Genomic DNA, 13,164 nt, shown 5'->3' with positions numbered 1-13,164 from the left:
TATGAAGGTATAGAAAAACAGGTCCCCGTAGGATCTCATTTCGGAAACTCCTTCCTAAGAGAAGTCTGACATTGACTGGGATCGCACAAAATGACAACCCAAACTAGACTGCTTCCCACAGGGTGGCTTATTTTTCAGTAGCAAGCATCTCTCACAACCCATGGTTTGTTCTGGCGGTTGTTCAACCTGTGATGGGTTGTCATGTCTGAATCCAGCAGGGCCATTTCATTGTGGGTTGTGGGAATTGGCTAGTGATCAACTCAGCAAGAGGGTCTTTACAATCTCACCCTGCCACCAGTGACAGCCCCTCCACTGATGCCCAAGTGGCATTTCAGAGCAACTGTCTCTGGTTTGGCTCCCTTTTAAAAGTTATTTTTCAGCCCCGGAAATGTGCACATATGGTGTCAATTCCCCCCACCCCAAAGTTGACCTGAAATGTGCTCAAATTTAATCTAAATAGAGAGAAATTCTGCATAAATTTAAGGACTGAGAAGTAACTGGAAGGGAAATGTGCACCTACATGAACCGGTCCATTAGTGGAGATACGCAAATTTCCCCTCCACTTATTGCCTAGCTCTTAAATTTATGCCAAATTCCCCTCCATTTACTTCTAAGCCATTAAATTTGCATATATTTCCCAGTCCAAAAAATTGCACAATCATTCCCAACAGTTTTTGAAAAATACTCTTAAAGGTGGTAAAACAGAACTAAGTAAACAGGGCACCAGCACCAGTGTTTCATACACCCCCTCCATGGGGCCCCATTCACTCTGCCCATTCAGCCACCTACTCAATTTTTTAAAAAATTATTTTAGAACTGTCAGGGAAGCACAGTAACTGCAGCAGTAAGTGCACCACAAAATATAATTGAAAAATATTATGAATCCATTTGCACAAATTTCTGGGGCCATTTTTTTAAGCCAAGAAAAGAAAAGGGGTCACAATTGAAGTCAGGAGGGGGACAGGATGGGTAGACAAGATGAGTTCAGTTGCATAAGACCCTTGGATCCTGGCTAGAGGATCAAGGAGAAAGGAGGGGGAACAACCGATGGTGAGCCCAATTGTCTGTCAGAGACCCCGTGGGTTGTTCCATGAACAACCCACACTGCTTAGCTTATTCACACAGTGGCTCAGTGTGTTTTGCAATCAGCTCATTGGAGACATTTAGAAAGAAGGTACTCTTCTAATCTCAGTGAGCTTCTGCGTCATCAATGATCGATTTTAGGGTTTTGGTCACAATCACTACTGAAATGTTTTAATTCATTGATTGGTCATTTTCTTCTTTTGATGGTTTTATAAGTTTGTTTAGGACTTCTTTTAGGAAGAACAAAGGAGGTAAAATGATATAAAGTATATATATACATAAATGAACACTCTTTTTAATTGAATAATAATAATAATAATAATAATAATAATAATAATAATAATATCAATAATTTATTTCTTACCTGCCTCTCTGATTGGATCGAGGCAGGGAACAACAACAAGCATAAAATACACAAAATTACACCTGGTATAGGTACGAAAGTGTGTGCAAAGAGTGGCAGGAGTCAGTTAAGCAGCAAGACAGAATATGCTGCCATATCCCAATCTTTGGAGAAAATCTTCTCAGCTATAGGGTATGAAGCTGTTATCAGACTGTGCTCTGCAACACTTATTTTGAAACATCAGGCTTGCCAAGACGTAATATTTCCCTGTGCCTAAGGCTAAGGTGGTGGTTGAAGCTCACCAACTGGTATACATAGAGGAAGATGAATGAGAAATGTTTTATTTAAGTTCTGGAATACCAGGATTAGGTATGACTACTCACTCTCTTACATTTTAATATTGATGTGGCACTTCAGCTTGAATAAATAAAATGAGATCAATTAAAGAAAACTGGGCGACCAGGAGTACAGATATCCTCCTTGGCGTCTCCTGCCTGTGAAAGCTTCGCAATTCTGTGTGAAAGATAAAATCTGCCAGAGCATTCCGGAATTTCGGTAGACTTTACTGAGATGAAGGTTTTATTACTGAGAAGGGGCATAATTGCAACAAGCTAAAAACAGGGATCAGGAATGGTTTGAGAGTCTTAGCTGCTCACATAACTCCATGGTTTGCAATCAATCAAATCATTACCCTTAACACTGGAAATCCCAAAAAGTCTGTACTTGAAAATAATTTTTAACCTTTTGTTATACAGTGAATCTTATTTCCAAATCTGTTAACTCTCTGAATTAAGTCTATGGTGTTTTAAATGGTTATATGTGTCATTTTGGGAGATTAATAGATTTTAATCACAGTCCTATGAGTATTAGATTCGTCATATAATCTTGAATAACTGTTCATAATCCCCACCAAAGATACTTAATAGTTATTTAAACTACTGAGGGCATGATTAGAAAGGGGATTAAATTTTAAAGGATGCTGCAAAGAGTAAATTAATGGACTTCAAACATCTTTTTAAAACCAGAAAAAGTACTCTGGAATGAAAGGCTTTAACAGGGAGGTGGCCTCAGGAAAATCCTATCTTTTAATTAGGCAGCTTCCTTTGTAAAAATAATTTATAAAAACCACTGCCTTTAAAAATGCTTTATTATTATTGCTGAACATTAGTTTTGCAGGATCGGAAACAAGCATCCCATTAAATACATACACGTTTGTCCATGACATGTTCCCGTCCTGGCCATACTGGAATTTTGTGGAATTGCATTTTATTTATGATCAAGACAAAAAACAAAAACACTAGTATATAACAGAGATTCCACTGGATCCTGCTGTATTCCTATTATTAAGACCCATATCTTGCCATAATTATGAATACAGGATTTCTCTCCCATGAGCAGGGCAAGAAAAGAAAAGCAGAAACAATTATATCCAACTCCTACAGAGATTCAGACATGGAAATGACCTGCTGAAAGGTCAGAGTAAGAGTTTAGTGGTAGGTCTTTTTACATTTTATTTTTCGTCCTCTTCTGATTTATCCCTCTTCTAATGGTGAACATGACACCATGTTTATGGGGGTAGGGAATACTACTTTAAGTGTGGTCCTAACTAATAATCCCTATATGGGAAGCCAACAGCATTCTACATTTTATAGCTCCTTTGTGAGTAGTTTTCTACCTTTAAGGCTGTAGCAGCTGGACACAAGAATACAAAGAAGGGAACACAAAGAGAGAAACCACCAGGCAACAGAGAGAAACCTGCCCCATCCTTCAAACCAGCAGAGAGAAAATCTAGTAAACAACTCTTTGCCTTCTTAAAATCTTTTCTATTAAAAGTAAAACATCATCACTGTTTTTCCACACCAAAGATAATTGCCAACAGCCATACAATTATGGAGAAATTCTGGTCAAGGGTACCCTGTAGTGCAACCATATAAAAATGTTTCAGAGAGAAGAAGGCATTATATGTGTTAACTCAGCAGTCGCTGGGGTCTACAAGAACGAACAAGTATTGGGTCACAGAAACTCAAATTCAACAGTGATGGGGGTGTCGCAGCAGGCAGAGACCAATAGAGTGGTGAAGCTCTGTTATGGAAATTGGAAGATTTATATGAACCCCCTTAAGAAGAACTCCCACATAATTAAGAAAGAGCAGCTTCAATAGAGAGGAAAATATATATTTTGCATAGCAGAAAGAACGGCTGGTTTTAACTCTTGATTCAGTCGCAACTTTCCTGTGTGACATTGGGTAAGTCCTTCACACATACTTTCAAGAAACTTTTAGCAGTGGGCCCTAAAAAGAGCTCCTAGTCTTAAAGGATCTGTAGAAAGTGATCAGGTTCAGGATTGAGGACTTTACAATGCTTTCAATATTTGAATGGGTGGGGAATAGATGCCATCTCCAAATGGATACCTATTTGGATATCTGATCTGCTGTAATTGAAGCTTATGTATAATTGCTAGAAAGTTGTATTTTCATATATATATATATATATATATATGCATTCATTACTATAGATATATACAAATCCATGTTTGTATATTTAAAAAAAAACCCGGGGGGGGGGAGCACAGCTACATGGAAGTACCATGACAAACACCCTATATGGAGGTAAGCATCCAGGGGATGCACATTCTGTAACTGTGAGACAGCTATTGCATACATTCCAATGTGTTTTTCTTGTAGTTTCTGGGCAGAATCCAACCGAGAGCTTATGCCCCCACTAGCCCACTGATTCCCATCAATTCCTTTGCACAAACTGGACCCACTGCTTATGCAAGGGAGATTTAGAGCTTCCTAGCAGAAGCCCAGAAACAAGCGGAAACACTCATTTCTGGAAGGAAATAGGTCGGCGGAACTCCCGTATGCAAGTTCCACCAAACTGCTTCCTTCCAGAAAAATCTGGAATTGCTAAATCACCATTGGGCAAGCAGCAGCAGGGGCCACTTGTGCAATGGCTAGTGCACATGCTCTGCAGGGAGAAGGTCCCAGGTTCAATCCCTGGCATCCCCAGGCAGTGGGCTAGATGATCTAATGATCTGAGTCATTCTAAGGCAGCTTCCAATGTACCTGTTCCTTTAGAGGAAGCCATCATTTAATTTTGGTTCTGAGAAGTTAAAGCTCTCACTTGTTGTTTGATATATGATGTTCATTCTTAGGGTTTTAATGAGCTAGCACAGGGTTCTACAGCGTCTGAGACTTAAAACCCCCAACAACAACTGAGAGTGCAATCCTTTGCTTAGCGACCAAGCACTCTGATATCAGATCGTCTGATCAATGCCATGCTGGGCTCTTGCTGGAAGGGAGAAGTGGGGGGGGGGGGGAGAACTATTTTGGCCTTTGTTTTTTCTCTCCACAGATTTTAAATGAGAAAAAATCCTCCCATTACAAGCAACTTCCAGTGCGGGCATAACTTTTACCTTCTGCCAGAGGTGGGGTTGGAGGCTGGGAAGGCAATCATGTGGACCCATTGTCTTTCTCTCCCTGTCCACTGGCAAGCTCCATATGCTTCTTTTCCCTCTTCCCCAAGATCAGTGATGCCCTCCCAGGGACAATAGGATTGCTTTCTGAGCTGAAGAATTGAATGGGCTTGTGAAGACCAGCCTTCCCAAAACTGGTGTCCACCAGATACATTTTACTACAACTCCCATCATCCCTCTTCACTGGCCATGATGACTGCACAGACATCTCTGTGGAGAGAGACATACTATGGCAATTTTTTTTACAAGTTTGGATAAGAAATGGATGAGATACAGCATTTTAAAGGTTTTCCTTTGAAGTGTAGTTTTCACTCTTGTGTCCATATTTTGCAGACCTATAACATACCTCTAGGGCCAGATCTACACTAAGCAGGATCTAACACTTTGAAAACATTTTGAAGACTGTATAGGGAGTGTGTCCCGGGCCTCAATAGTTGTCACTACTGTTATAAACAATTTTAAAGCAGTAGTGTAGATCCTGCCCAAATTTCCCTCCTTTTGTTGGTTTAGATTCTATCTGTACGGACCTAGCCTGTTGTGTAGGGTGACCATATTTTGGAAACCAAAAAGGAGGACAACATGGCCGGCCCCCAAGGGGGCGTGTCCAGCACCAAGGGGGCGTGCCCACCCGAATATAGCCTTGGTCATGTCTGATTTTACAGCACACATTTAAGACAAATCTGTTCTACATAGCATCTTAATGTTAAAATCACTGAAATAAAGAACAAGTGAGAGATTCAATGTATCTGAAATTAACTTCACTCACTCCTACTTTTGTAGGTTTTGCTGTACTTTGAAGCTTTTGCTATGCTTTGTGTGATACAGTCTCCTGTTCCCTCAAATACCTTTTCTGATTGTATCTTCACTCATTGCAAGCTGCTATTGTTGTTAACAGGGTTTGCTACTGGCCGGCCAGATGGCTGGCTTTTTTTAATTTCAATTTTTAAAAGCTTGTGTATAATTGTCACAAGTTTCTCTACACTAACATTAGGGTGGGTGTTGTGGCAGTTTACCTAAGACTGGAGATCCCCTTAATGCCAAGGGCTGAAACTGCTCAATATGCGAAACCCCAAAGAGGAGGTTTGACAACCTGAGTTTGAAGGATATGGCTCCAGCAGTTTTAAAACACAATAATTTTAAAACGTTGAACTTTTAAAAAAATCCTAAAAAAACAATGGATGAACAGACCTGATTCAAACCTGGCATGGCTAAATCTCTCCTTAAGAGCTATCATGGTGCCAGCTTTCAGCCCTTTATCTTTTAAAAATGTCATTTTAAAAAAATAATTTTAAAACCTCAAAGTTTAAAAAAAAGTCCTAAAACTCAATGGATGGACAGATCTGTTTCAAACTTGGCATAGCTAAAGTCCTTGTTAAGAGCAATCATGGTGCCAAGTTTCATCTCTTTATCTTTAAAAATATTTTTTTTTAAAAAAATTAAATCCTCAAATTTTTAAAAATTCCTAAAAATCAATGGATGAACAGATGTTTCAAATTTGGTATGGCTAAAGCTCTTCCTAAAATCTATCATTGTGCCAACTTTCAGCTCTTTATCTTTAAAAATGATGGTTTAAAAAATAATAATTTAAAAACCACAATTTTAAAAAAAATCCTAAAAATCAATGAATGAACAGATCTGTTTCAAATTTGGTGTGGCTAAAGCTCTACCTAAATCCTATCATGGTGCGAAGTTTCATCTCTTTATCTTTAAAAATGACAATTTTAAAAATAATAATTTTAAAACCTCAATTTTTAAAAAAAATCCTAAAAAATCAATGGATGAATGGATCTGTTTCAAATTTGTTAAGACTAAAGCCCTTCCTAAGAGCTACCATCGTGCCAAGTTTCATGTCTTTATCTTAAAAAATGACAGAGTTATAAGCATTTTAGTTAATTCCCATTAGAGCTGCCCTTTGGAAAAATCAGGATTTCCCCTCCCCTCCCGGATTTGCCATCAAAAACCCGGGCAAATCCGGTCATATGCTCGCCCTACTGTTGTGGGCCCTATAGTTTTAGAGTCAGCATCTGATTCAGAAGTTTAAAACCTAGTTCAGTCATGGAAAGACTGTGGCCCAGTGAGTTTAGCTCAGCCTGGTTTCTCATTTGAAGGCAGGCTGAGGGAGGAAGGCAGGTTTGGGCCTGCTCAGGATGTGGAATATCAGAATAGTGAAAGCTTAGCTCTGCCTTGCTTCTCATTTGATTACAGGCTGGAGGATAGCAAGACTCCCTTTCAGCCACAGCTACAAGTTAAGGTTTTGAGTCAGACCTGTGGTTTACAACCTGAGAAATCCGTGGGAACCAAGAAGAGAGAGGACTCTGCAGAGGGAGAGGGTTTTGAGAGGTGTAAAAAAGGTTGTGATGCCCTCTCTGACATAGTGCCTGCTGATATTCAGAAGGAAGGCTCTAGCAGCTCCTCCCTTGCATTTAAGCTGGTGCCAAGGCTACAGAGCTTTTGCTGGGAACATTTGTCTTTACTGCCCTTCCTGCTGGGAGTTTCTAAAAAATGAACTGCCCTAAACACTTTCTCCCTTGGACTCTCCCTCAAATTTGAATGTTTGTCTATTTGAACCTTGTATTGTTAAGAATTTGCCTGTAATTATCCTGAATCCTGGATATTGTCCGCCTGAGAGCATTGATAGTAGAGGTCCTCCATGGGAACCTCTCTACTGCCCAGGGCTCTCTCTCTCTCTTGGACTTATAGTTGTTTTAGTTGCCCAAGATATTAACTTGCCTAGATGTACTATAAATTATAAACTTGAGACTCTTCTCTACCCTGAAATTATTACCAGGGCCTGGAGCAGGGCTGGAGAGCCTGTGTTGGGAATGTTGTCTTAAAAGTCTATAATGCTCCCTTGTCTGGATTTATCGTGATCCTTGTCTTTTGTCTGCCTTGACAAACATACCATGGGGATACTGATGTAGAATCTATTGATGGACAGATCTCTCCCTATGTGTCTAAATTCTAGCTTTGTAAGTTGCTCTTGAACCATGGGCTCATCTACACCTGCAGCCCTTTGGGGAGTGGGGAGGGACAATCACATAGTTTCCCACTTCTGGGATCATCCCTCAGGGATCACACATCAGTGAATTGTCCTGAAAGTAAAGAGGGACAGTCTGGGGCGACTTTTTTTTTTTTTTTAAGGAGACATTTGAACCATAGAGATCTCAACTTGGAAACTATTGTTGACTGATCCCTGACATGGTTGTAGTTATTAGACCTAAACTGTTTCTTGAACTAAGCAACGTGCCTATAGAGTTTGCCTTAGTTGCATGATTTATAAGGTTGTAATTCTTAAGCATTTGTTATGAGATTGACTACAATAAAAATCTCACTGATTTTGGTGTTCTGTGCCAGAGTGTGTACTATCAAAACTTCAGAGAAATAAACAGCTGTTTGACTTCTGAAAGATAGTCATGAAATCCTATTATTTTACTATATCTTCAATAGACATATTTAATATACTGGCACAAAAGCAGATATAAAAGCAACTGGAAATTGTGAAGTTTTTTTTAAAGATAATATCAGGTACCATGTATAGAGATGCACATTTTTTCATTGTTGTTCTGATTACAAAATGATGCATATATTTCAGTTTTGCGTGATCTATTTCAGCAGCTATTTTGTATTTTAAAAAATTCTTTCTCTCAGCAACACAGTGCTACAGAAAGATGGTTTATACTTTAAAGTATGCATCATTTAATGCTCTATAACTAACATATTTGGTTTCATGATACAATGTTGTACAGATTTAAATTTTTTGTCCAAAACAAATTTCAATATGCAGCCATTTTTTTAATTTTTCAACGTAGGTATCTAAAGACACAATCCATGCATATTTAGACAGAAAAATTGCCTTACAAGTGCCATTCCTGAGAGTTGTAGGACTTTTTCTGGCTAAACATGAATAGCACTATGCCCTAAACTGCTCTGAGATAAATATTTGAATTAATATTAGCTTGCACTTAAACTTTCATCAAAATTAGTTAGTGTGACTACAGGAGTATGTTTACGTTGGCAAGTAGTTGGTGTTGGCCATTTTGACTGCCACCTTTGGTTTGTGGTGAATACTAAAGCGTATCACTTAGATACAAACAGATTTGGATTCATCCAGTCAAGAACACTCAAGCAAAATAATCCCATAAAAATAGCCTCAAAACCTGGGAAATCTCCCTGACTAAATAGCTTCAGGGAGGAGATAATGTGTGTGTGTGTGTGTGTGTGTGTGTGTGTGTGTTTTAAAATGTAAGCAAAATAGAATTCCTTAAATTAATGCTTTCTTTTAAAATATTACTGCATGAACCCGAATCTTTGCCAAAATCATCTTGGGTGAAGGAGAAGAATGAGCATGGGAAGCAAAGGGGAAAACATAAGTATGGATTGAATGGAATAATTGACTGAAGTGAAAGTATTTGTACAGGAGAACTAGATATGTGTGCACATTTAATGGTTAAAACAGATGGATACAATATGCGAGGGCTGAGTGTGCTGTTGCTACTAAGACAATATCTATGTGATGAGTGCTTATTCTCTCCCAACGTGCTTAAGAATTAAGGACATTATGACCTGGTTTCCTCATAACGTTGATGATATGGTTAACCCATGATTTATTGCCCTACCCAGAGTTTGTCTAGCAGATAACTGAACAAACCATGATGTGTTACCCCAACCCCCACAATCCCTGAGTAGTTTATTATCCCTTTTCCTTTGCCTGTTCCTTCTCTCTATCCCAAATGCATATAGAGCAGCTGTGTGTTTTTTAATCCTCTTGCCTGACTCTTCTGCAGCCTGGTGAAATAACCCATGAACAACCGACAGTTCTGGATTTACATATAATGACACCCCATGGTTTAAATAACCCAAAGTCCACAAGCTAACAGCAAAACATGGGTTCTTTCTGGGTTGTTTGTTGTTAACAAACCACAGTTTGATAGCACAGCTGTGTTTGCCCAACACAACAACCCGGAAATCAACAACCCATACCATGAGTTTAGTTTATGCTCCAACCCAGCCAATTTAGCAATATGGAGACAAGAACTCCTATCCTTTACGAGTGGAAAATTCAAGAAAAAAATTGACATGACTAAGCTCTTGTGTTACAATCTTATTAAACAATTACATCAGTGCCCTCTCCCATTGAAACATCAACTGCATCTGTGAACTGTAGCATATGAAGTATCTTGTGTTATCTTTGTTCAGGAATGTATCATCTTGAACAATGCCTTCCAAAGTATCCTCTTTAATGATCTGTGCCTTGGCTTGAATAAGCTGTACTATATGCTGGTATTTCTGGAATTTTAGGTCACAGGGGTGCATATCTAAAGGTAGTACTGACTCCTAAACTCTAAACTACACAAATCCCAACTGTAAACTCCAGTAGCAAAATCTGAGTTTTGCCAGAGATGAATCAAGCCCTATATTTTAAAAGATTCTTTTAGGTCACATCAATTTCCCCATAAGAGCTTTACTTTCTCCATCTCATTTGTTTCAAAGGAAATGTAACAACAACACTTGACAATAGTAGGAGAGGGGGTCTTTCTCTAGTAAAATGACTCATGACGAAACGGCACATAACCCTCTGTTCTTTAGGGGCTGGGAATTGGAAGACTTTTGCTCACCTCCCTCATTATCCTTGTTATCAGCACAGGAGGTTTCCATAGCAACATTGCATCCAGGCCCTCTCCAGCCGGTCTGGCAGACACACTGCCAGCTGTTCTGACCGAGTGTGCATCTCCCATTGCCATTGCACAAATCAGGGCAGCCATCTGGTTGAAGAAATGAAGAAGATAAGTACAAGAAATACTGATTTGCACTAAGATTTTATGCTCTAGGCACGTTAGACAATGTTACTGTGCACTCAAAAAGAAAGCCGAAGGCTTCATGAGACATACTTGCTTGTGTAAGAAACATCTTTTTTGCGGAGAGGATGACTAGGGGAAGTAGAAGGCAAACGAGAAATAATCTATGAAGACTATATGTAGCCTTCACTGTCAAAAAATATATCTTCAGGGTCCATTTCAAAAGCAAAACCAAATTAAGGCTTCTACTGGTTGTTAAATCTTATTTCTATTTCTATTTTTACCTTTGAACATCAAGCCATAAAACATGATATCTTATGATTTCTGTATTAGCATTATGATTTTTATTTTTTTAGAAGAACATGAGGCTGTAGTTGGAGCTGCTACAAGGTTGTATAAATAAAAAGGAACAAGGGTAATCTCAGTCAAAGGTAATTTAATCCATATCCATTGTCACTATCTCAGGGTACTATAACTCAGTGTGGTTATATAAGGCTCTGTAATACAACCACATCTGAGGATAGATTTGTGCTTTATACAAAATATGATAACAAGCAGAAGAATGAGTTTGTGAATGAGTTGTGAACCGCGCAGAGAGCTTCGGCTATTGGGCGGTATAAAAATGTAATAAATAAATAAATTTCTTGTTCTTCCACTTTACATTGCGTCTTCTTATATACAAACTTCCTTAAAATAGAACACAGATAATTAAAGGGCCTTAATTATTAAGGGTATCTTTCTTTGAACTAATTTCAGTCTTGGATTAAACTAGATTTAACTCCTCCCCCCCCTCTCTTTCACACACAATATTTTCAAAAACATACTGGTTTCTACAACAGTCAAATGCTACTCTCAAACTACTATAAAGCAATCATGTTCATATTGGAGTATGGGGGATAAAATGGCAGCCTCCCCTGTACGAAAATGCTAGGAGGTTAAGGGTAAAATCCTATGCATGATTGCATAGAAGTCCTATAACACCCAGCATTCCCCAGCCAGCCAAGCCAGTTGGGGAATGCTGGGAACTGTAGGGTTTTTTTTCTGACTAAACATGAATAGAACTGCACCCTAAGGAACCTAATTGCTGAAATCTCTTTTACAAATTGGAAGCAAAGTTTCCAAAGTAGTCTTCATGCTGGTTATATAATTTGCTGTGCAGCAACTCTAACAGATATGGTCCAGTGACTGATATAGTGTCACGACTTGAGGTCACACTAACATCATAACTAGGGTGACCATATGAAAAGGAGGACAGGGCTCCTGTATCTTTAACAGTTGCATAGAAAAGGGAATTTCAGCAGGTGTCATTTGTATATATGGAGAACCTGGTGAAATTCCCTCTTTATCAACAGTTAAAGTGCAGGAGCTATACTAGAGTGACCAGATTTAAAAGAGGGCAGGGCACCTGCAGCTTTAACTGTTGTGATGAAGAGGAAATTTCCCCAGGTTCTCCATATATACAAATGACAGCTGCTGAAATTCCCTTTTCAATACAACTGTTAAAGATACAGGAGCCCTGTCCTCCTTCTCATATGGTCACCCTAATCATAACTGGCTTGGCTGTGATTGCACCAGAACCACCCACAATGAAATGTGATGTACAACTACCAAAGCAAAGATGTTACATGATGGAGAAGTGGCAGGGATTGGACGCAGAATGAATGCGGATAGTATCTTTATCAGTCTTTTAGCCACCATCAAGCCAGCTAAGTTACACTTACATACGTGGTGTACCGTAAACTTTTAGAATGGCATGGCTTTAGGCCTTGCACAAGGACTGCAATAAAATAGCCATGACCCTTTTTGGACCCTGTGACAGCTACTAATACATATACGATTCAGGTAATGGAGGATGAATCAATGCTGAGGAAAACAACACAATCCCACTGAAATCACAGTTCAACACAGTAAAGATTAGCAATCATTTGACAATTTATCCTAAGAAATTGAAGTAATTTGGCACAATGAAAAATTATTTACTATCAAACAAGGGCACTAAGCTTTGCTGTTATTTTAAAATGGGTATTTTCCCCTTCAACATCCATTTTATTGAACATTTTTCAAATGGTTTCACTACTTAATCATGACCTCATCTCATTTTGGCATGCAGAATTGTATGGAAGCTAACAATCTCAGTAGGTCCTCTAGACATTCTTTAAAATGAGTGGCTATGCATTCATTGACAACAGAGACCTGAACAGAGAATTTGTACATGCCATTCTGACCACAATAAAACCAGAATATTCATGGATAATAGGGTAGCCTTGGCAGCTGACATTTTGAAGGTAAAACAGTCTCAGCAGAGACAACAGAACCTGCTCTTCTTGCTCATTAAAACAAACAAGAAAAAGACATACAGACATCAATCCAGGAATAAAGAGTAAAGTAAATAAAGAAGTCAGGCAGAAGTGTTTTAGCAACTTCATCCATAAGAATATTCTGTTAATCATATGATATATTATTTTC

The 13,164-nt window shown here is 38.8% G+C and overlaps 1 protein-coding gene across 3 annotated transcripts in view; it reads right to left on the bottom strand.

Moving 5' to 3' along the window:
- Positions 1 to 13,164, bottom strand: part of LOC134394813 (teneurin-2) — a 626,553-nt gene that overhangs the window by 85,643 nt on the left and 527,746 nt on the right. For all 3 annotated transcript variants that reach the window (XM_063120558.1, XM_063120559.1, XM_063120560.1), the window contains one exon: positions 10,519 to 10,665. In XM_063120558.1, the coding sequence (XP_062976628.1) occupies positions 10,519 to 10,665 (147 nt within the window). The remainder of the gene's footprint in view (positions 1 to 10,518; positions 10,666 to 13,164) is intronic.

The sequence above is a fragment of the Elgaria multicarinata genome, chromosome 3, assembly GCF_023053635.1.
Source record: "Elgaria multicarinata webbii isolate HBS135686 ecotype San Diego chromosome 3, rElgMul1.1.pri, whole genome shotgun sequence".
NCBI lineage: Eukaryota > Metazoa > Chordata > Lepidosauria > Squamata > Anguidae > Elgaria > Elgaria multicarinata.
This window is presented reverse-complemented; position numbering and strand designations above follow the sequence as displayed.